The 27345-nt window shown below is 39.8% G+C and overlaps 2 protein-coding genes across 4 annotated transcripts; one reads left to right on the forward strand and one right to left on the reverse strand.

Annotated features, from left to right (window-relative positions):
* Positions 1 to 547: 547 nt before the first annotated feature.
* LOC145441924 (etoposide-induced protein 2.4 homolog) lies at positions 548 to 8119 on the forward strand. The gene is made up of 5 exons (XM_080319881.1): positions 548 to 773; positions 2785 to 2983; positions 3041 to 3160; positions 3450 to 3593; positions 5354 to 8119. Exons 1-5 carry the CDS (start codon positions 622 to 624, stop codon positions 5771 to 5773), a joined length of 1035 nt encoding a protein of 344 aa, XP_080176007.1. The 5' UTR covers positions 548 to 621; the 3' UTR covers positions 5774 to 8119.
* Positions 8120 to 8802: 683 nt separating this feature from the next.
* On the reverse strand, positions 8803 to 26824 carry LOC145441913 (uncharacterized). 3 transcript variants are annotated; one of them, XR_013915910.1, is made up of 14 exons: positions 26341 to 26824; positions 25445 to 25528; positions 24916 to 25026; positions 22822 to 23229; positions 21725 to 21838; positions 21377 to 21664; positions 21213 to 21309; positions 20841 to 20946; positions 20608 to 20781; positions 19174 to 19396; positions 18241 to 18343; positions 16142 to 16617; positions 11704 to 15447; positions 8803 to 9447 (listed from the first exon to the last, which is right to left on the reverse strand). XR_013915910.1 is itself a non-coding variant. In XM_080319864.1 (13 exons), the coding sequence occupies exons 1-13, from the start codon at positions 26444 to 26446 to the stop codon at positions 14957 to 14959; spliced, it is 2781 nt and encodes a 926-aa protein (XP_080175990.1). In that variant the 5' UTR covers positions 26447 to 26824; the 3' UTR covers positions 11082 to 14956. The 3 variants fall into 3 exon arrangements, 1 of the variants encoding a protein (XP_080175990.1); XR_013915911.1 differs by lacking the exon at positions 25445 to 25528; XM_080319864.1 differs by lacking the exon at positions 8803 to 9447 and having other exon boundaries at positions 11082 to 15447.
* Between the last annotated feature and the right edge of the window lie 521 nt (positions 26825 to 27345).

Here is a 27345-nt window from a genome sequence, read left to right on the forward strand (position 1 = left end):
GACTGCGCCACTATATACCGTGTTGGCGACTTGCGGTTCATTACGATGTAATCTCAGGGTTGTTTATATAGCTCAGTGGATGTAACCAATTCAATTTACCAATTATAGTTTGACTCCAGTCATACACTCATTTTCAATGTATCACCGAGTCCTGTCCGACTCACCGACTCCAAGTCATGGAGCAAAAGCGAGCAATGGGTCGAGTCCTGTCCTGTCCTAGCTCTTGGGCGATATCGAAGGCATCGGACTCATTTTTCTCAGGCTCTAAACATGTTTATTCAAACTATCGATAAAAGACATCAGTTTCTGGACCTATTTTTCAATATCACTTGGTCGAGTCATGCACAATTCCTCGAGTACAAGTCGGAAGTCGCGTCAAAACACAAATTGATACTAGTCGAGTCAAACGTTTTCTATTGTTGTTTGAACGTTCGACTCTATAATAAATTTCTTTGAAACCAACAATGCTGTATAATGTATATTACGTCGCAACAATCACTGTAACAGTATCAGTACTATGATTGACGCACTGTCAAAATTAAAAGGTATCGTAGCAAATAACCATTGCTAACCCACTGCTGAATTTAACTTTTTCCAGTTAGATTTTGTATTATATTTGAAATGGTTGAAGCTGTCAAAGGATCAGCACAGCAATATTTACATGGATTGAAAGATTCTCTTTATGGCATCACTCATATATTTCAATTGAACAAAAAAGTCAACGATCAAAATCGAAAGAAAAGGCAAAGGCTTCAAGATGACGTTCAAGCAAGGTTCGTTCTATAGTAATTCCTTAGGCAATATTCTGGACTGATCACGCTACAACCTAGATACCCTCTATAAATGGAGCCAAACCTAGAAATGCTCAAGGTACACTACAAAAAAAAATAAGACAAATTTGGTCTCAATGTCTCAAATCGATTTTTTACAAAAAAAAAGTCTTAAAGACCAATAAGTCTTGAAGACCAATTAGTCTTACCAAGTACTTTATGTCTCAAAAGTAAGCCAGAAATTGATCGAAAATAGTAGCAGTGCCTCGGGGGCATCCTTTTCAGTGTTAGGGGTCTGAGCGGAGGAGGGGAAGGATGAGAGAGACCAGAAATTGCAGTGTTGAGATGATCCTGTACTAAGTTTACAAGGTATTCACTAGATATAGTTATCAAGGTACATGCCACTTACTACTCACATGTACTATTCAGATCAATATATATATGGTTGTCTGAGTCGAAAATAGCATTTATGGTGAGTGGGTGGTAAAATGAGACCAAATCATCCTCATTTCTTAAATTTGAGACCAAATTTGTCTAATTTTGAGACCAATTTGTCTAATTTTTTTTTGTAGTGTAGCTATCGGGATTTAATTTCTTCAGAACCACAGTATTTCCTTAGGCCTACCCGTCAAAGATCACAAATTAGTTCAATTGTGTTTCGGTTCATGTGTAGTTCATGCAGGCAGTCGATGCCTATTGCCAGTCACAAATTGCACCAGTCATAATTTCAAAGGAATTGTGGTCCTGGTAGCGATGGCTATTGGAAAATATGTTGTGCTAAGTAGGCCTATAATATATCCTTAATGCTGGGGTGAATGTAAAAATCTGAAGTCTTCACTGCTCTTAGTTTCCTTCACAAGGAACAAATTGACTTTATACTGTTAATGACAAAATATAACTTTCTGATGGAGTGCACTTGTCGGATGAGAAGGAACTATTCATGCTTACAGGAATTAAGAAAAATGGAAACTGCTTCTAGCCTTATAACTGCAAACTAACTAAGATAACCAATCACCATCCATCATTTCAATGGATACTGACTTTGAAATAAAAATCTTCATGCACTTACCAAGAAGCTGAAAATCAGGTTCAATCAGCCACTGGTATAAATTGTCGGTAACCCTTACATATGAGTGATTGGAATCTGAATGATATTAAGAACTCTGTATTGTCACGAAGACAGGTTCATTTTGGTGAAGTAATCGCAGATGGTCTATAGCAGTGATTCCCAACCGCAGCTCTCAGAGCCACATGCGGCTCCAATGTAGCCTTCTTGCTGCTCTGATTGACCTCTAAATAAGCCACAAAAATGTAATAGACACAGTTGATGTTGGTTTCTATGAATAGTCATAGTCAATTTCTGTATATGATGGCTAAAATGAGGGATATTTGTTTTGTCTAAAGCTATCCAAGTCCGCTTCTGAGAAATGGCAAAGAATTCTTGCAGACTAGCGTCGAACGAATCGATGAATACCCGGTAGACAATAATATATCTTGAGTTCTACTGGTCATAGACCTTTAAATATCGACTCTGTGAAGAGCAAATTTCGACACGATTTTGCTAGCATCAAAGTAACTGCTCATAGTCAAGTTTATATTGCAATAAGTCCAATATTACTCGGCGTATATTCACCCGCAAACTCGTGCATTAAGTGATGGAATGTATGAAGACTGAAGAGCTATCACATACGGTAACGACACAATAGCATGTTGTAGTAATGATATGCATTTTCAGTTTCCTTCAATGGATAGCACTCGCCAATCTGGGTCTATCAATGCTAAAATACACGACATAGAAGCTATAGAAGTAGCCTATATGTGCATGCTTTTGAATTAGGTGGATGGTGAGATCCAAAGGTAGGCTAGCTACCTTTAAATTTTCGTTATAAGTAGCCCACTCGAGTGTTTGAGAGAACACATCCAAAATGGTTGGCAACCACTGGTCTATAGTATTGAGTATTAGAAATTACTGCATACTTGAATACTAGATCGATAAAAATTCCTATTCTGTTAGGCGATACAGGAATAGGTTTGAAGCGAGGCGGCCATTGCACTCCAACTCCACATCAATCCAGAAAACTACTTCTTCATCAAAATCTGAAGCTGGTCTCCTCCGAGGTCTTGGCATGAACACCGCAATGAGCCTCATGATATGGGGAAGCTTGTGGATGTTCCATGGATATCTGACTCCATGGATTCAGTATCGATTGGAGGTCGGTGTCTCTACTTTCCTGACCCGGTGAAAGACTAAGTTGTGTGGCTGTTTTCAGAAGTTCATGTCAAGTTCTACAGAAGAGGATGTCAAAGAAGCCCACCTTTATGCTACGGATACAATACTACGCCTATTTTTTTACTCATTGTGGGTACTGCCTTTGCATTTTATCAGTAAAGTAAGTATCATTTATTTGTGACTACAAATAAAATGAATTTTTCCTGGATCAATGGAAACCATTCTTATGTTACGTTTGAATGATTATATCTTTATAGGAAAGATGCTATATTTCGATGTTTTCCTGGAATTTCCCATGACTAACACGCCGCTCCTATATCAATTTTGCAACACAACAGAAATTCACTAAGATTTGCAAGCTTGGATATTCTGTATTAAACTGCTATTGAAAGGAATTGTTGATACAATTTATATTCTCAGATTTGCTGAAGCCTTTTTTGTATTTGCAGATTGTCAATAGTTTATACTTTGTTGGTGTCTCAAGTGCAATATATCAACACTACCGTGGCCAACCACGTGGGTTCAGCTCGACTGGCCGGATGCTTGCGGATTTCATCTTCAGCTCAGTGGTTCAGACCATTTTTCTTGTGCAGGTGTGTTGAGTTATAATCAATATACTATACATACAACTAGAATAAATGATTGTGAAGTTCTAGGTCGAGTGGAACCAATATGATGGTAACTTGTCTTGTATCTGGAGCTGTGGGTTAAACCTAAGTTGTAGACCAGCTCACCCCTTGTTGATGTGTTCAAAAATGATGCAGCAAGTTCAGAATTTCTAGTTTTCCGCATGCCTCCACAGTATCATGATAAACAACCAATAGCGCCATGATAATTATATTTTTCTTGACTAGGTCAATTAGCTCTAAGATGAGCATACTGGCCGAGCCACGTGTTAACAATGCTTTTCTTTAACTGACAAAGTATTATATAATCTAATGTGCGAGCTATCTTGATTTGATGCTTGGTCCCAAAAATCCATAAATCAATGTGCAATTAAAGACCCGCCATATGTCCGCGAAACTAGTGACCTTGGCAGAAATTACGATACCTAGATTCTAGAGAGGATAGGCCTATATGATTTTCGAGGATCAGACCCCTTGATGTGGTTTTTTGCTATAGTGTGCGGACGACAAAACTTGAGTCTGAGTTTTGACTAAACAGAATATCTATCCTATGTTTGGTGTCATGACGCCTCTGAAAACCAGAGGTGGTGAGCAAGTATTGAGACCAATGATGATCACTCTGACTGACCACTTACTGATACTTAATAGCCTAGTTTGAGTGAAAATTATATCAAAGTTCTCCATTTAATAGCAAATGACCACTGGCTGATTATATTCCACCTATGTATATTTTTGATTCAACTAGAGCCCGTTCTGCCTTGACAGTATGTAATACGGTCATACCCTATTGCTTTCACCTGTCACGATCTAGGTCAGGGGTTCTCAAACTTTTTTTACCGCATACTCTATTCGATTTATCTGCATGAATGGCATACCTTTTAAAAATGATGTAGCATAAGTTTACGCTGTTGAAAAGACACAACTACGGTATGTGTTTAGACTTTCAAACATCATTTCACACGTTTTATGCGATGGGTGAGTTTGATGTTTCTCAAATTAATTCTATTCATGAAATTTCTCCTTCACCATGCACAGGCTTGCAAAATTATGCTCATAATGGTAAGTGGTGGAATGTGGAAACATGGTGGTCTAATCTGTCCCTGGAACGCTGCAGTTAGTAAGCTTGAACTTCTTTCTCGCTTGTTGCAAAAAATTGTCCGAGTACAAGAAATTTGAAGTTGCTCACGTACCCCAGATTGAGAACCTCTGCCTTAGACATTCGATGAAGTATTCAAATGTTATTAGCGCCAACTCTAGTAAAAAATTTGTGGTTTGCTGTATTACTGATGTCAAACTAAGGCATAAGATAGATATAAAGCACGGAATCTGCTCTCGCGGTACACCGGAAATGCTGTAGGATCACGATGACGTATCGTCCGCCGTGGTCAATCCCGCTCCAGAGTTGTAAGACTTGTTTAACCAAGTCACAAGGTTCCGAGTCAAGTCAGGTTCAATTCACTTCTGTGAAACACTTGGGTGAAAGCGAAGGCCTGCATTCATAACATACCGTACTCATTTTTCACACTCTTTTAAATGTTTATTTAAACTGATAAAAGACAGTTTCTAGGCCTATTTTTTAAGTATCGGTCCTGATACACGATACTTGAATAAAGTGATGTCGAATTTCTCGAGTCGTTGCGCAAAGTCACTCGAGTCGAGTCTAGAAACTGTAAAATGACTCGAGTCATTACAACCCTGTATCACTCCCTCGTTTCATATTCTTTCAGGCGAACCTGGTGTTGGAGATACCCTACTTCGGCCACCTCAGCTCTCTGCTGTACGGTCTCCACTACTCGCTACTCTATGCATTGTACGCTTTCGAATACAAGTGGTTCAACATGGGCCTGGACTTCCGCTTGCGCGTCCTGCTCGTCGAGACGCACTGGCCGTACTTTTGCGGATTCGGCACGCCGCTCTTCGTCTGCATAAACCTGACGTATTACTCCGTGGTCGTGAGCGGCTGCGTATTTTCCTTCCTCTTTCCCTTTTTTATCATCAGCGCCATCAAGGCCGAGACCCCGCCGCAGACGCCGGCCGCCCGCCTTCGCATTTTCGACGTCTGCATGCTGGTGTGCGATTCCGTGTGCAAGAGATATTTGAGTTCTAAAATGACCAGCGACGGCGCACAGTCGACGGCTCCGAGATAGCAAATTCTTTTTTATTACGTTATTTCCATTCTTATATTTATACTGCAGTGTGTGTTTGGGTTATTCTGTTGCGTGATTATCATTACGCATTCACTGTAAGGATGAAGATCGTAAGTTTGCTAATCCTGGAGAATGATAATCCTCTGATTAAAACTAAATCGTGGATAAGATTTCGCACGATGATTATTATCAGAGTCGTCTGGTAAAACTTTTAATCGGACGATTAGTGTTCTCCGGGATAAGGTAACTTACGATCACTGCCCCAAAATTTGTCATATTACTGAACGAGTGCATGATATCGGAACGGTATCGGTGCCGGCCGCCTCTGTGATTCCGTGCCGGCTATTGTAAATTATCAATCCATTGTACCGCCTTTATGCAACCAAGCTGATCTCTCGCGTGTCGATTTGATGCGGCGAGACAAATATTGTTATTCTGTTCTATTTTACTCGAAGAAGATCACACTCGGATAGCACCGACTTCGGTACGGAGTTAAGCGGTCGCAAAATTGTAATCGCAATCCGCATCGGGACTCTGCGATGTTATATTTTACCTAATCGTATCTGCCGATCATTTGCCATGTTGGTCATAATCGTAAGTAGGGTTGGGCAAAATGGAGTATCTGAGTTATCCTATTCTGAATCTAGTATTACGCGTGGAGTTGGGTATTCAAGTATCTCTCGTGATGAATTAACAATGGTATAAACGATATATGAAATTGAATATGTAAAAAATATATTACCAGTTCTAAATCGTATTGGAGATGATTTGACCATCGAACGTAAACATGAATGGCAACGGCCGGTTTTGCAACTTCGTTCCGCTTCGCTGAGGATGTAATCAGAATTGTTTTGCGGGAGCTACTGTAGGATTACTGGCAATCCGAAAGTCCCCTTCCAGAGCGCGAAATGTATTGAATCTGGTCGAAAGCTACTCTCGCACCGATTCCGCAAATATGAATTAAAATATGGTCAGGCTCCGGACTTGTAGGGAAAAATCTCCCTCAACATCTTCAATCTGTATCGTTCAGTCAGTCGGATGACCACAAAATAATGACCGTAACAAGCACCCGATGTGGCTCACAGATTGCTCGGACAATGCCGATGTTTCGGGTTTGGAGGGCGAATTCCGGGTGGTTCAGTTCCTGATCATATTATAATTTATGTTTTCGGAATCGGTGCGACAGTAGCTTTCGATCAAGACCAGATTCGGTAGTGTTCGCGTTCCGGGAGATGACTTTTACACTGCCGCGGAACGAAGCTGCAAAATCGGTCGGTGTCGTCCTATGTTAGCATTCGATAATTTGATGTTATGACGATGTTGTCGGTTGATCGGGACTTCACAAACATGTCATTTCCACTAACAAGCCTGCCTATCTTTGTACTACACGTTTCGTGTGCTGCAATTCGACCGATCGAGATTTGCAGTCTTCCCCAGCGGGAAATAGTGTCGAAACTATAATTATCACTGAGCGTATAATTTCAGTACTTGTAAAGATAATCCCTCACAACTCGACTGAGATCATTGGAATTGATAGTTGATTAAGATTCGAGCACTCAATCATTCTGCCCAACACTAATCATTGTCTGCTGCAAGAGTGGTTCACATCCTTTTTTACTTGAGGTATATAGTTCTTGCGTGTTTCATGAATAGGTATTTATCCTTCTGTAGATGTCTACGGCAGTGCTATTCAGCCCTTTGTTGGTGTGGTGATAAGCCCCCAAAGTAGTTTAGATGAACTCTTGCAACTTGTATACTTGATAACACTAATTGCATTCATTGATAGCTGGTTAGTAAAAAAAGGTCGACTCCACGAGTACCTGTTAGATGGGTTACCATACGTCCTCTTATAAGAGGATTTGTCTTCTTTGACTTTTTTGAAAGTGTCCTCGGAAGGACGCCTACATATCCTCTTTGAGATTTTTTTTTTCAATAATTTTGGTTAGATATAGGCAATATAGCACTGGTCTACGTCAATACTTCTATGAGTTACATCAATGATAACCTCGAGCATCCTCGATCCCTCATATTTCTTTTGCCGGTTTAGAGTAAGTAAACGAGGTTGCAACAAATCCACTACGCGTGAATCGGTCGGTAGTGCGGTATGATTGTAGTAAGAGAACGATTTAGTGCCATAGGTGCATGCTGCGATGTTCGCTAACTCATTTTTCTGTCGCGGTATGATGCTGTACTTCAACTTCTTTACGCTACCCTTTTTTACATTGCGCAGTAAAGTAGCTGATGAATGCATTTCTTGAGTCTACTCCTCGACTTTCGGTCACAACCTTGTAAATATTGACTCCATTGCCTGGTCGAATTTTGATCTATTAAATTCAGTAATGAGAAGCAAGTTTGTTTTCGAACAGTAGAGCTTATCGTGGATGACGTTCGACAGTGCATAGGTCAGGGGTTACGAAGACGCGGCCCGCGAGGTCATAATTTGCGGTCCGCGACCTGATTCGAAATTTATCCTGTGTCCACTATTCCTCACTAGCTGATACGGCGTCGTGATATCCTGCCACGGAGTAAGAATTTGCTGATTTGAATGGGCATATTGCCTTGAGGTGCAATGGCCCACCACTGACAAGACCGAGACGCTTGAGTAACGAATTCGGGCTCCCAAAACACCAAGCTTTACGTGGAGATAGTTTTCCAGCAAGTAGGCTACCGTGTATAGCTAACCCCAACATCGATTGTTTGGTCCAGGGGTGGCAAATATGCCAGTAGAAGGAAAATTATGCGGCCGTCGACACTTGATTCAATTAGGCGGTCGTCAATATGCAAATTGAATTTACGAATCAGCTCGAGAGATTTGATTTATTCTTGAAATTTTCTTCGCGCCACGCGCGGGTCGATGCGTGTTGATTTTCGATTCTAATATAGTAGTGTCCTTTTTAATCTGAGCCCCACAGTGCAGATGGCAACACCAGAGGAAAATGATGCCCCCCATGAAGAAATATCAATTCGTAATCGTGCGTTTACGATTACCAGTTCACTGTTCATTAATTTTATTGCGTGCTATTCAATTCTGGGTGTCTAAACTTTCACCACTAGCAAGTTCTTACAAAACAAAGTCTTGCCGAATTTTATCGGAGGAGCAATTTTATAGGGTGGAAATATCGATTTCAGGTAGTGAGGAATTAGGAGAAAAGGTTGGGACCCTATCTTATAATTTAACACTATACCTTTGTTTTATGTAATTTTGTAGATGATGTTACTGCCAGCAGTGTATTACCACACTAAATTTACATGTAATGAGATTCTGTTGCGATTTCCAAATAATCCCGTGTGTATATAATAGACGTCCCGTCTTCGATGATTAGGCAACCTACATTGCTGACGACACATGATATAAAGAAACTAGGGGCATCATAGTTGCATCAGGGCTGATTAAATGGATATTTTCATCCAAAATAATTAGAATATAAATGCCGGAACATTTACACACATCAAAATTAGAATATCTCTTGAGAGGCTGGTAAAGTTGCGAAAGTATGGAAAAGTATCCAATAAGATATGGAAGAAGGTTGCTATGGTATGGAAAATTGTCAAGTATGGCATCGAACGATTGGGGCGGGTATGGAGTATGGAAATTCCCATTCCATACCATACCATGCCCTCCTCCAGGTTAAGAGCTACTGCACTAATTTGTATCGTGTTCGCGTAAAGTGGTTCTCAACCGGGGGGAAGAGGGGGGAATTTTGAAATTTTTAGGGGGGAATCTGGCTTAATTTTTATAGGGGGAATCTGGCTTTGTCATTGTATCGGAAGATATAATGGGTTTAAAGGTTTTAGATTTTTATGGTATAGAACTGATAAGTAGAAATTAGTTCTTTACAATTATATTTCTTTAACGGATTTAAAGCTAGTTGTATGTTTAAATGCCTTCCGTAGATATTACACCCCCTGATAAAGTGAGGCTCGTCACGAGACGATTTCGTTGGGTTCGCGACAGCCTCTCGGCCAAATTGCTACTAAGCAGGAAAACGTCAAGCCGAATTCAGCACAAGGCCGCTAGTGAAATTGTTTGACTTTTCAAGCCAACATATGAGCTAACGTGAAAAACATACCAAACTCATCGATTCCACTCAAGTCTTTAGCAAGCGGACTTTATTTTTTGTCCGCGGCTATCCGACAGGTAAAATTTGACTGTACTTTACCAAAGTTTAGTGCGGTCCGCATTCGCCATAGTTCGGACATATCTGAATATCTTTGCCATTAATTGCTCAGTCCAGTGTTGGGATGACGAGTCAGACTCGAGTCACTTATTTTGCAAAAATGACTTGACTTCACTTGACTCGGCGCTTCGAAAATGCGGATTGACTCGTGACTCGGAGCAAAATTTACGAGTCAATTTCAAGTCATCAAGAAAACAGTGTCGATTAAATCACTGTATTTTCTGTATGTTCGTTTTGTTCGCAATACGCCTGTGTCACATTGTGAGAGTAACCACTAAGCAGTCATTAACTGATTGTGCGTTTCGCTGATGATCCTCTATTGTTACACCACAAACAAATTGACAACAAACGAAACGATCGCTGCCTACGTTGTCGTAGTAGCAATAGATTTATCTAATAGCAACGTATTTCTGTTTCTTAGAAGGCTCAGTGCTTACGTTTCGCAGTGATAGCTTTACCAACCCTCTTGTATGATTGAAATCGAGCGAATATAACTTGTTTAAACTTCTCGGGGCTTCGTAGTTCGTACTCGATCCTCTTGGCTGACAATAACATACTGTAGTTACTCACGTATTTTGTTTGCAGTTCTAGGTGTGTGTGAGCGATACAACGCCTTCTTGCATGCATATTCAACTTTATACTTCGTTGTTTGATTCAAGATAAATGGCCAATTAATCTGTCTTACACACAGCTAGCAAAATGTAATGATTTTAAATCGGCACTGGTACTTCGAAAATTCAATTTGACTTGAATTGTGACTTGACTTGACTTCATCATCATCATTGGTTTATTAGCAATTTTATCAGTTCAATACACCACAAAAAATGCGATACAATGAAAAGAAAGGAAGATGTCGAAGCGACTAGGAGTTGCCTATGGAATCGGACACCAACCTTGGCCTAGGCGATGTAAAGAGGAGGCATGCACACTGAATGAAAGTAAAGAAGATAGTATAGAAAAGGAAGCGACAAGAAATAGGGCTACATGTCATGGGAAGCGAGATCGATAGGTCAGTCGTGGTCCGGTAATCTTGAGGATGGACTGTATTTATTTAGTAGTAATTGCTTGTATTTCGACTTGAATGTGGACACTGGACATGCTCGTCAACTGCCGGATGGCCGGCGGGATACTGTTCCACACATTAGGTCCGGCATATTTGATAGAGCGATGATCTTTTCGGTCGATCATATGATAGTTGGACGACGTGGACGCGCGTGTGTTGTACTTGTGCGCTTTTGATTCAGAGGTAAAGAAGTCATTGAAATATTCGGGGCAACGACCGCAGTGAAACTGATACATAAACTTGGCGATTTCTAGTTTACGCATATCTTCTATGTTTAGGACGCCGAATCTCTTCAGCAGTGACTTAATGGATGGGCAGCCAGGCCCCTTTGGGGCCCTAGCTATGATTCGGAGTACTTTATGCTGTAGTTTCTGCAGTGGCTTAAGTGCAGTTTGACTCGAGTCACCTCCAAAAAAAGAGGGACTTGACTTGACTCGAATCATCTTAGAAAATCGATTGACTTGACTTATGACTCGAGAGTCAAAATGTGCAATGACTCGAGATGACTCGTGACTCGAAGGTAGTGACTTGATCCCAACACTGACTCAGTCAACAAATGGCTGCGCGGTAAAAAGCACATTTTTTTAGTCACAGGCAACTTTTTCATAGGGGGGGGGAATCTTAGCTCAAATATCAGCCAAGGGGGGCACGAGACGAAAAAGGTTGGGAACCACTGCCGTAAACGATACGATTCAATAGAAATTTGTATTACTGCTTTAATGCTAAGAAACGCTTTGGAGTAGCCTACAGAACTTCATGATACATTTGAATAATATATTCATATTTATTCCCGAAGCTTTTCGGCTGACACCAATGATATATATACATCATATTATTGGCTGACACTCATCAGGGGATACAGTCAGCAATAATGCGAGCATTCAAAAAACTATGTTTAACAACAAGCATTGGTAATTATGACGTCACACAGGGTAAAATACGAAATTCCAAAAACGAGAGAACTATAGCGCAGGCACGGAGAGAACGAAACAGAACAAGTGTGCATTTTTTAAATGATACACGAATTCTTTCCGTTGGCATTCACTACGCTGGTGCATAGTGATGATGGTGGAATTAAGAACAGACAAATGGAATAAATTACGACCCTTTCCCAATATAGAGAAAATGTCGGATTTTCTAGCAAGTGTTTATCGATGGAAGACTTTTGACCGGTGGCTTGGTTGTGTTCGAAAACAAACGAATTATTTTGCTGCGACTTGGAAATGTACGATTTGATAGACGGTGGAATGCATTCTTTAGTACGCTCCTGCAACCGTTTGGAAGTTTTCCCTACGTACCGACAATCACAGTGGTAGCCTACTTGAACTGATAACTTACATGACTTTGTTGTGAAGCCGGGAGAAAGTCCTCTCGGGTTACATGAAACATTGGTATCGAAGTAAAGACAGCATCGGTTTTTGTTTTACCGTTGGATAACAACGGTGGACAGCTGAAGTTAGCTGTTTCTCAAATCGATATGAAATCGGGCCGATCCAAGGTAGATATGGATGTATACATCCTCACTTTCGCGAAAAATTTCTTCGGAAGTTTCTTGAGGTTTGGTGTCATTCCAATGACGTACCTTATTATTAGGAGAAGTTTTTGCTGCACTTAAATCTTGGGAAAGTTGCACTTAATTTTAACAAAAGTCGCAGTAAAAAGTTGAATTTATAATTTTTTAGATATATTAGCGTATGAGATACTCGAAAATTTGAAGATTTTCCTGGTATCTGGCTATCTGCTTGTTTCGTTTTTTTCTTCGTTGTTCAATCGATCATGAATACATTTTTATATTATTTAGGTTTGAATACAATATGATAGCATTTCGCTGTCCGCTTCCGCTGAGCTGTCAAATTTGGTACTTTCCCATTTCACGGACATGTGAATTACATGTTTTGCCTGTACGCAGCAAGAAAATAACGCAATGCGGAAATAATTTTCTGCAAAAATCCAAACAGCAAAGCAATTAATCATAAAACAAGTCGAGCATACCACCACCCCAACCAGAGTTGCATCAATTACAATATTTTAATTCAATTACAATTACAATTACTTCCTTGCATGTTTCAATTACATTATAATTACAATTACAATTACTCGATGCTAAAAATATCAAATTATAATTACAATTACTGTTCAACATGTAATCAATTACAATTATAATTACAATTACAATTACTTTTGAACAGGTAATTGATTCAGTAAAGAGGTGTTCTTTGACAACCGTAGCGACGTAATTAGCAACAATCTCAAGCTATTCATGTTTCATTCCTGATATGTAGAATACCCTTTAATTAAAAAAACTCGAACGTGTTCGAACTATTCCTAATCATGAGTACTGAAAACTAAAAGCACAGAAAAATGTTTCAAGCGACTGTTAAGAACCAAAGGTTTGAGTGACTAACAGCAAATAGGCTGTAGGACAGTCAATGAAATGTAATCAAACGAATAGGCTACTCAGAGCTGGATCAAGCTAATGAAATCTAATTGGTAAGGCGTCAACGATAAGGATGATACCGATAAGGTGCGTAAAATTAAAATAAATGCAAAAGAAAAGAACCTCCTGATAACTTAGAATTACAATATTTTGGTTCCCATTTACATTTTCACTTGTTCGGAAACTGTTAGATTGCATTTGATGAACATTATGGTGCGAAATGTTTCTGGCCCCAGTAAATTTGGCCAAGATTGGAGGTAAGATTGGGATGACATCTCTGCAAATGCGTGATCAAGTTTGATGAAGCCTCGGTTGGAAACTTGATTTTTTTGCTATTGTTGCAACAAGCCTCGGTACTGGTCAGAGATTATAAAGACTGTGGTGTAGGAAATGGTTCAGTACAAGTTTCAGAAGAGTTTATTTGCTGTTCATCCGTTTTCGAAATATTCAGATTTAGTTTAGCCCACTGGTTCTTTAACTTTTTTAGACACGCCCCCTTTATGGCAGTAAATATTTCGTGCCCCCCTTATCGTCATATCACACAATGAAACCAGAAAGTTAGCAATCCTTACAAATAGTGTGACTGTTGATGAGAGAATTCTCAAATACGAAACTCAGTCTATACACCTAGCAATAACCATAATACGTAGGTGAATCGGGTCAAGCGCGGAAAAGATTGCAGTTCACTGGAGCGTCGCGCCCCATTCAGATGCTTTCACGCCGTCCAAGGGGGCACGCCCCCAGTTTGAGAACCACTGGTTTAGCGTATATGGTAGGTCACAAAGTTTTCTGTTGCTACTGAAATATGGGAAACAGTTTAGCGTGACTGAATTATTTAGTTATAGTGCAGCACGCATAGAACACCAATGTAAATAGGCTAATTATTACACGTGGTGACGGCTTACTAAGGCCTTAAGGCCCCTCGTCATCATCCTGGTTGGTACCAGATTTTCACTGGTGCGAAGAATAAATGATTGATTAAATGATTATTTTATGGTGTGATTGTCAGGTTTCCATGAAAATGTAATTGAGATTGTAATTGAGCAAAATTTTGATCAAATTACAATTACAATTACAATTACACAAAATAGAAATGCTTCAATTACAATTACAATTACAATTACATGAAAAAATGTAATTATATACATTCAGCTCAATCACAAATTACAATTGATCCAAGTCTGACCCCAACCCTAAGGCATTGCAGCAAAACTCAGTGTCGGAGACTCATTTAGCGGCATGTTGGTGAAAAGGCTCTTTATGTCGAATGAGCCTAGAAAATTATTGGAAGCGTTGAACTATATGAGCGACGCATCTCATCATCGAAGGTAAAAGAATCGCGTACGCAGTGCGACCCGTATAGTTCGCGAACAAGTTCCAGTTCCAGTTCCTATTAATGCTGAAGGAAGGGGAGGCCAGGCCAATAAAGAGCGCTTATCTAACGATTAGTCGCAGTAGATTGAGGTCAGTGAGAGTACAAGGCAGGTACGGTTTATATGGGGGCCTTATTTCTTCATTCCAACCGGTTTAAGACGGGACAGTACCGCAGCCAATTCATTATCCGCTTGTCCTTTCTGCTGGGCTGCACCAGCGATTCGGGGCTTAAGCATTTTTTTCTGAACCGGATCGGGTTTCGCTGTCAGAATAGGTTTCGATGCAGTCGGGGGTTTCAAGGCTACGCCAGTTATCTTTCTATCATACTCTGTTTTGTTTCTTTCGTGTTGTGAAGCAACAACGGGCTTGAGGGCGATTTTGGTCGGAAGTTGTGGCTTGGAAGGAGTATTTGTTACCATTCGATCGCCACTTGCAGGTGCTGAGGTTGATTGAGCTTGAGCCACAGTAGGTGGTTTCAGCGCCACCGAAATTCCCGAGGACTGGCCCACAGTGTTCTTGGGGTCACCGGTTGCGTCTGATATGTTATCCGGGTGACTCTTTCGCGTTACTCTATGCTTGAGTTTGGATTTCAATACGTTTAAGGCAGAAAGCGACGGCAATACTGAAAATGAGCATTTAGTTTAGATTGGAATAGGTACAGGGTGGATATTATGGGTTTTTCAACCTTTGATTGTGGCTCTTGTATGTACACATGTACAATGCAGATGCATATGTATTTCCCCGCATTGCTGAGAGAGTTAAACAGATGATGTAACTATGCATTCTATTACCCCTCAAATTATGCAATGCATATTGTTTCTGGCCTTACAGTTTGCGCAACAATTAGGAAATTTACGCGAGTGCGGCTATACAAGGACATAATCGAACGATTGAACTCTCTAGTAGAGTTCAGATGAACACTTTATAGGGAACACATAATGATCAACAATGAACTTGATAATTTATCATGGTAGCGCAGGTTCCGTTCAAATCTGGACTGATGATTGTGCATAGGACCATTACATTTGTATGTACGCGATTATCAACAGACGCGAATCATTACGCCAGAGTTGAACAAAATTTTCAGGTTTTCCAAATTAGATTGTAATTAAAATTATTGCTACACAGTTTTTTAATTAGAATAATTAATAATTATAGCTCGTTTTGCACGAAAAGGAAAACCAGAAATATGACTAGAATTAAAATTAGAGCATAAAAACATTTCACGAATTAGATTAGAATTACAGGTTACTGTCATTTCGCTCAAATCTGTCTAATTAGCCAACTAGTATAAAATTATCTAGTTAAACGCTAACCTGATTGTTGAGAAGTATCGACGACCTCCACGTTAATGTAATCGTCAGAATTATGATCTGAAAATGAATCGTCGCTCCATTCCGGATGTTCTTCGTGATCGGGAGCTGCCGAAAAATTCTCGTATTGATACGCAGACTCTTGCACATGCGCACCTGATACGTCTTCATATCCCTTGTCAGACCGAGGAATGGCAATTTCGTATCCATCCGATACGGATTTCAATTTGGTAACATCATTCCTTGTCTTATCGTCGTCGCACGCAGTGACATTCTTCGATTTATTGGTTGTTTTGTCTGCCCTCACTATGTACTGATTGGTTATTTCGTAATCCGTGTACGCCTGGGGGTCAACGCTGTCTATTGCCTTCTCGCCGTTATCAAAGCTCGTTGTGGAGTATGGTTTAACCTTTGTATTGTTACGACTCATGGATCCTGACGTCTTGTCGGTTGTCGCATCAGCTTGCTTGCGATGTTCTCTGTGAGTATACGCGGACAAAGCAAAGATGATAAAATGGTGGGATTGAGGAAGGGCCGGGCCACTTGGTCAGCGGGCCGGATGTGGGAAAATGAAGTACTTGGCGGGCTGTATTCCTGAATCGACACATTAAACGTGGATTTATCCATTTATACAAGGAATATCTCGTATTTAATGTAAACTGTAAGTTTAAAGTATAGAGACTAAAAACAGTATTCAATGAATTTAGTAGCGCAATGAAGCTACTGAAAAAGCATCTGAAGTCAATGAGACATTTGTGGTCGATCAAAGTTGTCAATATAAGTTATTTGAACTCTGGCTGCATGTTGGACGTAGAAAGAAACATCAGTCAGCAGAAAATATTCGGGTTCATTTCAATATGAATATACTACTCAATTGTATATCGAAGTTCTGTACTTCCAAGAAGCTCTTTAAATACTCTACAAGTTGCTGACGATGACCTCTGACGAGTGTCAGTCGAAAATATGCGGGTTTATTTCAATATGAATATTTTATTTAATCAGGCCTATCTTCGCCGCTTGGACAAAATGACCGATGATGCCACGGTCGATGCAATCTTCGGATATCTACTAAGTTGCCGTGATACGACGGCTGTTTCACGCGATTTTTATGACAAGTTATGGAAGTGATGCAAACTTGTGCCAAAACGACTCTCTACGTTTCAAAATCTGAAGTAGATTTAGCAATCAACTGTTCAATAAGAAGTTCCTATAGTATAGTCTAAAAATGCAGCCGATTGAAAGATTTATACGAGCAAGCCAATATAGCTACTTGGGTATATATTCCTAAGAAATAAGTATACACACTTGATTACTGATCACTTTTTATTCCAATGCCGACTTCGAAACGATTCTCACGCCTACTCTTTCTACATGTAAATCTAGAATTCTAGATTATCGAACAGTAGTTCTTAAACTTTTTGACCCATCACCCCTTTACCATCCCCGACATTTTGTTATCACATCCGAAAACCTACCGGTCATTAGTAACGAAGTACTTGTACTTGTACCTTTCCGGAGTACTCAAGTAGGTCTTGCGTATTTGCACCATGTGATTATGTTTTAAAGCTACTTCCCCTTTTACCCAACAGTTTTATGACGCAAAACGACTTACTTTATACACTTTGGATTGTGTAAAGTAGAAAGTATATAGTTTGGGATTGCCTTGTATCACTTTTGTGAGTGGAATTATCAGATTAACCGGGCAAAAGAGCCCCTGTATCATGGTAGCAGAATGCATTTTCGAGAATTGGTCTATTCGTGGAGTAATTAGTCATTTTGTGTTGTTGCGAAGATTCTTTTTGCAATTTCGAAAGAGTAACCCATAACCGCATGACTACTTAATGTTTGCAACACCTTGACCAGCAAATCTACTTTTGAGAACTTTTTACTTGGGTATACTTGTCGGACCTCTTGTGTGTTCTACTTGAAGTAGTTGTGGAATGCCTTGGAAATTGGCATCTTTTAGTGAAGTTGAGTAGAAATTTAATGCATTCCATCAACTGGATAATGACTACTTTGACCACCTCAATTTGCCGTAGCTTGACAGTCGACATCGGTTACCATACGCACCAGGAACAACGATCAAGCAACTATACACTCACCTCCACCAGTACAAAAAAATCAGAGTCAATATGACCAAAACCGACATTGCGAATAAGAGTGCCAAGGCTATTACCACTGCACCATTGCTTTGTTCTGCGGTACCTGAACATATAGTGAAGATATTTATTTTTATTTAGTCATTTGGCAGTGCGACAAGATAGCTGCGAACGAACGTAGTATAGGGGATGGATTGTCAATGGAAAGTATAGATTTATAATTAGCAGCAATTTTCAGCATGATACATAGCAATCTGCCAGTGTAAGCCAATCGTTGTCCTCACATCACATGCTGCACGCTTCTCATTGTGTAAAATTGGGGTTCACCATCTACTCCGTGGATGTGGATTTAAAAAATATATATATATTAAAATTCAGTAAAAACGCAGGTGCAGCAATAGGCCACTTCTTGATCTCGAGTTCACATTCTGTTACAAAACAAAGCTAATCGTACTACATAAGCTTAACGGCATTGCCGTTGTCCTTCTCATTGACAATCGTTGTGAATGTGGGTTTTCAACAATGTATAGCCTACTTCTGAACACACACCAACAACTGGATATGTAATAACTAATTAATGTACTACATGTTGATTGTGTGTTGTATGGATATCATTTTATCATTCGAATTACCGGTTGGGGACATTAATTTTTCAATTTTCACAGGGATCACGGCGTTAAAAAGGTTTGGAAACCCTGGTGTAAAACCTACTTTGCCATTGTGTCTCCATAAGTGGCTTCAAAAATATGATACAATACGTTCGAACTTATAGTTAGACTCATTTAACAAAGAATGTGTACGTATTATCTAATCACAGAAGGTGTTTAATCTTTAATGCCAACGGGCAAACGGTCTTCACCAGGTCAATGATGTAGGGATTATGGGGTTATGCAGCGATGCGTCACAGGATGCAACGAGAAAACGTCATCTACAAACCAGTGACCGACGGTCCGTCGCTACTTCCCGCCATGACGCATTCTCCAATACTGTCAAATTCTGTGCTGAAACCATTGCACGTTCTTGCAGATATCGTGAAAGTGTAATTTAGACCGCTCTTCATTATCCGAGAATAATCAGTACGCTTCGCGTGCAGAGTAATATGTTCGGTATCATGGTCAACAAAGTTACTTTGCGCTATCTCACGACTTCGAATTGTCAACTGCAAGGGAAATTTGTAGATTTTCTGTCATAAATTCCGAGATGTGACTTACTATGGGCGAACGGTGCACTATACCCAGTTGATATGTATGGTGAATATACAACACATATACGTACATGTACAATAGGGCTGTTCAAAAATAACTTTTTTTTCCCGATTCAAGCCGGTCACCTCTTAAATCGTCAGGTTGCAGTAGAAAACCTTGCTCACCAAATTTCACTCGATTCCAACCAGTAAAGGCCTCCGCAGATCCAATTAAAATTTTTAATTTATTATGGAAAATTTAAAAAAAAAAAATCCAAAATTTTCTGCCAACCCCATGAAATTGTTGAGCTGTCTTCAAAGACGTTGCAAAACAAATTTGAGTCAATTCCGACCAGTAGAAGCGGAGTTATGTGAGTTTTTCGTTGATAAAACGCGGATTATCCACCAATCAGGGATAATCCGAGAAATATCATCGAAAAACTCACATAACTCCGCTTCTACTGGTCGGAATTGACTCAAATTTGTTTTGCAACGTCTTTGAAGACAGCTCAACAATTTCATGGGGTTGGCAGAAAAATTTAGAATTTTTTTTTTTTAATTTTCCATAATAAATTAAAAATTTTAATTGGATCTGCGGAGGCCTTTACTGGTTGGAATCGAATGAAATTTGGTGAGCAAGGTTTTCTACTGCAACCTGACGATTTAAGAGGTGACCGGCTTGAATCGGGAAAAAAAAGTTATTTTTGAACAGCCCTAATGTACAATGTCGTACATGGTACAATGTCATAAGCCTACATTGCCCAATTATAATTTTATATAAATATGGTCGATCGGTCAGATACAAATACAATATGAGAAAAATCATATTTAGAAATATAGAGAAATTAAGTTATGTACTTCGTTAGCTGATCGAAAATGGCTACGTTGGAAATTGCAGAATGCACCTTGGTGACCAACGGAAAATGACAAATGAATGGGAGCAATTTTGGATAATATGTTCAGTTACTTTGGTACGGACTATATTAGGCCACTCATAAACGCGATACAAACTTAGTTACAACGACTAACTGTCAGGTAAAAGTTAAATTAGTCTAAAGACATAAACCACTTGAGTTCACTGTGCAATTTGGCAAAAGCTGATCGAGTGCTCCGAAAAATGACTGGGGTGAAAAATGTTAGTATGCATGCTATCACTCACCGAACATGTAAAAGTAACTGACACTTGCCTTGTATTCTGTGATCGGAAAATCTTCAACGGACCAAACCAACCTGCAGACATCTGCGTCGTAGGGTTTCGTTATTAGGAAGTATTTGAATATAGGATCTGGCAATTTGTTTTTAATGGAACCAGAGATCGTAGTGCTTAATGGTCTGATGCATCTGGATGAACATACCGTCACCTAGAAATGAAATAATATTTGGTAGGGTGTTTATCAGCGGATAATTCTGTCATCATAACCTTCGCTAAATAATCAGAATTCTCGGATAATCCACCGAATGTTCGTTTTCGGGCTATTGCGCTGGATGGGTACTCGGAGTAGCTCGGATATCCAACTATCTCGACTCTGAAAGTCATTGAACGTAAAGGTTTTAGGATTAATAGTTTCCGATAGTCATCCGCAATGCACAAATCTATATACTATAATTTGAGCTGATTAGGATGTGGAAAATGTTGAAGATAATTCGATTTGGTGCCGGCTTTATACATTCGAAAACATCCAGCACATTAATTTAATCACGACCTATTCGGGATGAGGATGACGATGGAGACTTTATGATCGAAATTGATAAATCCAGGCCGAATCTATGTCCCGGGGTCGGAATCTCTGACCTATGTTCGAATCCCAATGACTTTACGTCCGGAGTATAGAACACATCTGCCTCAGTTCCACATACCACCGCGGAAATGTGTGTTGGCACGTATGGATCTGTATACAAAGGTACGATAAACGTGGCGTTCGGGTAAGTGCGTATGCAGTTGCTTTTATGCCTTACTTCTCACAACGATGTTAACACTAGCCGTTCTGTTGTACGATCTACTTCCCTCGTAATATGCGCGAAAATAAAATCGTGTTGTTTCTCCATTATACCATATTTGTCCAAGGTTTGCTTCAACTGTCCCAAAAGCATTGCTGATATCCGGTATATTAGAGCGTGATGCATGGTCCGTAATTTCAATGCGGACAGGACCATCGACGCTCGAAATATTTAGCAACACTGTTACGTTAGCTCCCGCATCTACAGTGAACGCAGTTGAGGACAAAACTCTTACTACCAGAAGATCTAAAAGAACATATTTTATACGATGCTAATTCTATAAATACGAATCAAGCGAATTCAAACCCTGTCTGCAGTCGCCTCCGCCATACCCGTCATGGCACGAGCAGTATGTCTGACATCCTACTTCTATACATTTGCCTCTATTGTTGCATTGTTCAGTTGAACAAGTACTTCGTTCTGAAATGCATGACACGTGCGTTATAAGCTTTCTGATTTGATGTATTTACTGCAGTTTATTCACAACTATGTTACAGACTTTGAGGCCAAGTCTACGCGTTAAAAGCGGATAAGCAATTGAGCATGATTGATAGTCAAGGAGAGTTTATCCGCTACATGTTGCAAAGAGAAAAGTTACTACGCGTTATATCAATTGGGTGATGGAAATCTATTTATTGCGAACCAGGAACCACGAACGCTGTCATCATAGGTGTGATGACCAAGATGATTGCGACGTAGTTCATATTAACGATTTATTATCCATATTTGTTGGAGTATTTTCACGATTGTACGTGTAATGCTAAAATATTCATTACGAATATATATCTGGCTACGGGCCCAAGTACGCAAACGCTGATACCTATTCAGGTGTAGGTCGGAAGATCTATATACATTTTGAGGTAAAGATAAGATATATATCTACATTTCACAGCAATATTTGTCGATCAAAAGTTCAATCCATTCAATTCCCAACGTCATTGTGCAGTAGTATAGCAGAACCATTCAATGAATATCGATGACCAAGGCTGAATAAAATTAAGTAGGCATGCTTGAACAATTCAATTCCTATAGTCAAGTATTAGTCAGGTCGGCCATTTATACCACCACTAAAGCAATTATAGGCCAATCACAGTATAGATTAGTTGAAGAAGTTGCATAGTGCCGATATACTGCATATTCTGTTTTCATGAATGTCTGTTGAATCGAAACTGCTTCTGATCTGTGATCATCGCACGACCACCCAGAAGAGATACCGAATTTAGGTTCTCCAATAAAGGATTGAGAAAATCAACTGTCCGCAATGTAACTCTAAACATTGTAACCGATATATTCGACTCGAAATAACGTCCAGCCCGAGCGATGACGAATGGAGTTTGGTTGAATCAGATAACTCGGAAATAGTTTGCCCAACTTGCTATAAATCTACATATGGACCATCTTACTTGCAATCTCGCACACGAAGCCTTCCTCAGATGTGTCGGTCTCGTCTATCCAATGCAAACTCATCAATGCCGAAGCATTGCGACGAGATGATATTATGAGACCGTCACCACGATTGTTGGGGCTGTTCACGGACCACTTCGTGAATCCTGTTCCATTTTCTATCGCAGTCAAATCTTCCCACATCCATTGACCATTCCGCTTGTATCCACCAATCCAGAACGAAACGTTTTTTGACATTCCGTAAAGTGCCGAGGATGAGTTTTCAAGGAAGCTTTGGATAGCTTCCGTTTTGATCATCGCTAGGCTGCCGCCAAGGTTCCTGCACGTGGTGTTTGCCGTCGACAACGCCGATTTGTTTTGAAAGTTTATGTGATATTTGCAGTCTCCAAGTTCGACGAATCTCAATTCTAGAGGTGAATTTACTCTGATCTATTTGAACATGCAGAATAATCTTTCTATGCCAAGTATTTGAATTCGTTGATTATGTCGCTAATATTTTAGTAAGTGCAATGATTCTTAAGCTGTGGGTAGGCCTGGGCCAAATCGAGTATAACCAGCGTGTTCTCAGCACTGCCCATTCTCGGTAATGCCCATTCTCGGTAATGCCCATTCTCGGTAATGTCCATTCTAGGTAATGCTTTTCTCGGTATTGGTATGGAACAGTGGACATATCAATGTCAAACGTTTTGGCCAACATGCGGCGGTTATTTTATTTCAGGGTTTTATCGCCGCGAATCATTTTGGCACCGCACATGGCGCACGTTGGTCGCATGTTGCCCGAAACGATTTCATACGATATTTAGTTGCCGTATATAAATATTTTTTGAGTAATGAAGAATTCAGTTCCCGGCAAATCGCGCAAGGCGCGAAAAAAGTTTCAAGAGAAATAAAATCTGTCCTCAAAGAAACTTATGTTGCACGTTTTGCAACAGACATGGTTATAATATATGTCGTGTGCGTCAAATCATTTGGTACTGCGAATTATTCACGTCGAAATAGAACTTTCCCCTTCATTTTGCTGACAATCTTCAAAACGTCTGTTTACGTGTCAATATCACTTCACTAACACTGGCTTCCTTCCATGTTTCGAGCAAAACTTTACAGACGGGCGACAGGATATTTTCAAGACGGAAAGTGGGCGGCAACCATGTTTATAGGAACAACTACAGTTACGTGGGAATATATAGTAAGTCATGCTTTGACATGATATGAAATGTGAATTTATACGAAAAGACAACGGACCCACGAAATATCGAATGAATAATGTACTGCGAGTGTAGGTTGCGACGTAGGTCCAAAATTTTCAATCGACTGTAATATTGTTGTTACATATCATACATAACAAATGATCATGCATGTAGTACGAGCATTCGTGTTACTCAAACCATGTCATCGAAAATAACGCTGCATGAGAATTTGCGATCCACGTCACAAACAATGTTCATTGTTATTATTATTATAATGAATGCACACTGCACAAGTATGTGAAATTACAATTTGATATCACGCTGTGATCACGCTTGAAAAAATACTAACGCTCAAATCAGGCTTGGAAAACTATGCAATATTCAGCTTTTCAAAATTAGTTTAGAATTAGAATTACAGCTATACATTTCATTACAAATTAGACAAGTATTAGAATTATAGCAACACATTTTTTATAAATTGGATTAAAATTAGAATTACTGAATTCGCGAATACTTGAACATCGAATCAAGTTCATCCTCATGAGCACATAGCAAATCTCTGTACAGAAAGCTTGACTCGTTTCGCACTATACAGTTCACCTGTAGCAGTTACAGGAAAACCAGAAATTAGATTAGGACTAAAATTAGAGCAAAGAGACATTTCACAATTAGATTAGAATTAGATTACCGGCATTTCGCTCTAATTAGTCTAATTAGACCACTAGAATTATCTAATTGTCCAAGGCTGGCTCAAATAATAGAACTGGGTAGTGTTCTAAGGTAGCTGCGATTGATGTGATAAATTGACAATTTCATCGTTTCTCGGAATATCGTGGCAGTCGTCTTTTTTTGAAACATGAAAAGCTAGTTTGGCAGTGTCGCGCAAAACTCAGACACTTTTCCCACCTTGACATTGCTGGTTTGTATATTCCGGAGTGCAGGAACAGTTGTAAAAAGGTGCAATGTCCGAGCTTATACAAAAGCCTTGGTTGAAACACGGTGCCGATGAGCAGTTATCTGAATGATAAATTGATATAATAGATGATTGAGATTCTGACCGGTGACCCGCCCCATGGACATAGGGTTGTCTTGCCAGTGTTACGTAATACGATTCGTTGGTTGCAGCACAGTCGTGATCTGTGATATATATATTGTCTTCACCAAAACAATGCGGACACACGAGACAATATGATTGATAATCCTGCTCCTGCACATTCAGGGTACGGCGAGGCTCATTTCAATAAAATATTCAGATGAAATTTGATATGATTTTTAATGACATTTATTCAAAATGTGTTCGAGTGTTTCAATGCGCGTATCATTCTGTTTTCTTGCATGATTGGTTGCCAACTGAGTGACGTTCGTTCGGTTTCGCGTCGCCTGCAGTCTAGAACAATGCTTTGCCTTTCATTTCCTGGAGGTTGTTCATACTTACTTGATATCGTGGTGTTTATTAGACCTTGAGTTGCTTCCGTACTATTAGTCACTTCATCATAGCCAGTTCGTTCCGATCCGGTTTCTGAAAGTAAAATGGATCTGATGAGCAGACGGAATAATTTCCTTTTCGGTTCAATCATTATCAGTCTTTGTCTGCTTATCTGTGCCTACTTAGTATCCGCATACTATAACTATAAAATGTAACGTAACGTTCCGCTTCGCTGAGGCTGTATTCAGAATTGTTTTTGCGTAAGCGACTGTAGGATTTCTGGCAATGCAAAAGTTATCTTCCAGAGCGCAGAATTTACTGAATCTGGTCTTGATCGAAAGCTACTGTTGCACTGCTTCCAACAATATAAATTAAAATATGGTCAGGCTCCAGACTTTGACGAAAAATCGCCCTCAACATCTGAAATGTACATTGTTCTGAACAATCGGATAACCGCAAAACAATGACCCGTTGCGGCTCTCCGATTATTCGGACAATGCCGATATTTCAGACTTGTAGGGCGGATTCTAGGTGGATTAGTGCCTGATCATGTTTAAATTTATATTTTCGAAATCGGAGCGACAGTAGCTTTCGATCAAGACCAGATTCAGTAAATTCTGCGCTCTGGAAAATAATTTTTGGATTGCCAGAAATCCTACAGTCGCTTACGCAAAAACAATTCTGAATACAGTCTCAGCGAAGCGGAACGAAGCTGCAAAATCGGTCGTTGCCATTCCATGTTTACATTCTATCCTATAAATATTTTTAAGACTGAACGTAATATTCTAATCGTATATTGAAGTTATTTACCTCCAATAAGCTCTTCAAATATTTTTATGGAATAAGTTATCGTATAGGCCCCAGTAATACTTTATTTTGGTAATACGAACGTAAACCTCACTCACCCGTGTAACTCATTGTGGTAGTTACCTCATTTGTTATATTGGTAGCTACACAACAGGAGGCGAACACTATGAGCACATGCCACATCTCCCTCTGTTTTATAGCCATATACTGTGTTCGGCTATATTCCTGTATAAGATAAATAATTTTCTAAACAGGGTTATGTCTCCGATCGACTTCTAAAAGTAAAGTTCGAACCGAATTGATTCGATTCTCTGAAGCCTATAAGGCCTATTCATCTCGGCATTTCGATGGAATCAACTCTTACCCATCGAAACCTCGCATTGACAACATGCGACATCAGAAAGCTGCAAATTCAACAATGTGTGTTGAACACGAACTTGACTTTAGAAAGGGCTTCGATAGGTTATATCATGGGATTGAACAACACTGGAAGCTTGCCTATGACTGATCAGCTGCATCTACTAAAAGAGCTCGGAAATTGCCTAAACTCTAAAGTTTCAAGTTTCATGTTCGAAACAAGTATTTCCGAGTGCAGATTGCAGCACTGATGATGCTTCACTATTGACTAGAGCTGCTACGGCGGCTTGTCTGTGACGTCAGAATAAGTCCTATATAAGAATACTGACGTCATCCACGTCGCAATCCTCGATATGCTTCTCAGATACTGCTATGTCAACTCTTCTTCCGATCATTCTTCTTCGTCTTTCTACGAAACAGCACGAATGAATACAATGGCACGTTTATGCTCAAGTGATTATTGAATAAATAACTAACTACTGCGCGCTTTTGATGTGTTCCTCGTTTCGTGGGCGTATCGCATATTTTCACAACTTCCTAACGTAATGACTTGCAACGACTGAACGAGACGTGAGCGTCACGTATTTCCTTGTCGGTGCTGACCAGACATGGGGTGATTACTTCATGAATGTAATCGATTGCGATTACGATTACTTCTGAATCTCGCGATTACGATCACAGCAAAATCTGGAAGTAGTCGATTACGATTATGATCAGGATTACTCCCGATTACATTTATTTTCCTA

The sequence above is a fragment of the Botryllus schlosseri genome, chromosome 6, assembly GCF_051294905.1.
Source record: "Botryllus schlosseri isolate E-star chromosome 6, Bs_hap1, whole genome shotgun sequence".
Taxonomy (NCBI): domain Eukaryota; kingdom Metazoa; phylum Chordata; class Ascidiacea; order Stolidobranchia; family Styelidae; genus Botryllus; species Botryllus schlosseri.

What these genes read in the sequence shown, in the direction of transcription:
- LOC145441924 (XM_080319881.1), top strand. Translation starts at nt 622, where the DNA reads ATGGTTGAAGCTGTCAAAGGATCAGCACAGCAATATTTACATGGATTG. An exon ending in CTTTGCATTTTATCAGTAAA is followed by an intron (nt 3,161 to 3,449) that starts GTAAGTATCATT and finishes TTGTATTTGCAG; the next exon opens with ATTGTCAATAGTTTATACTT. An exon ending in AGACCATTTTTCTTGTGCAG is followed by an intron (nt 3,594 to 5,353) that starts GTGTGTTGAGTT and finishes ATATTCTTTCAG; the next exon opens with GCGAACCTGGTGTTGGAGAT.
- LOC145441913 (XM_080319864.1), bottom strand. Translation starts at nt 26,446, where the DNA reads ATGGCTATAAAACAGAGGGAGATGTGGCATGTGCTCATAGTGTTCGCC. An exon ending in AATAAACACCACGATATCAA is followed by an intron (nt 25,027 to 25,444) that starts GTAAGTATGAAC and finishes TTTATCATTCAG; the next exon opens with ATAACTGCTCATCGGCACCG. An exon ending in CGGAGGCGACTGCAGACAGG is followed by an intron (nt 21,665 to 21,724) that starts GTTTGAATTCGC and finishes ATGTTCTTTTAG; the next exon opens with ATCTTCTGGTAGTAAGAGTT.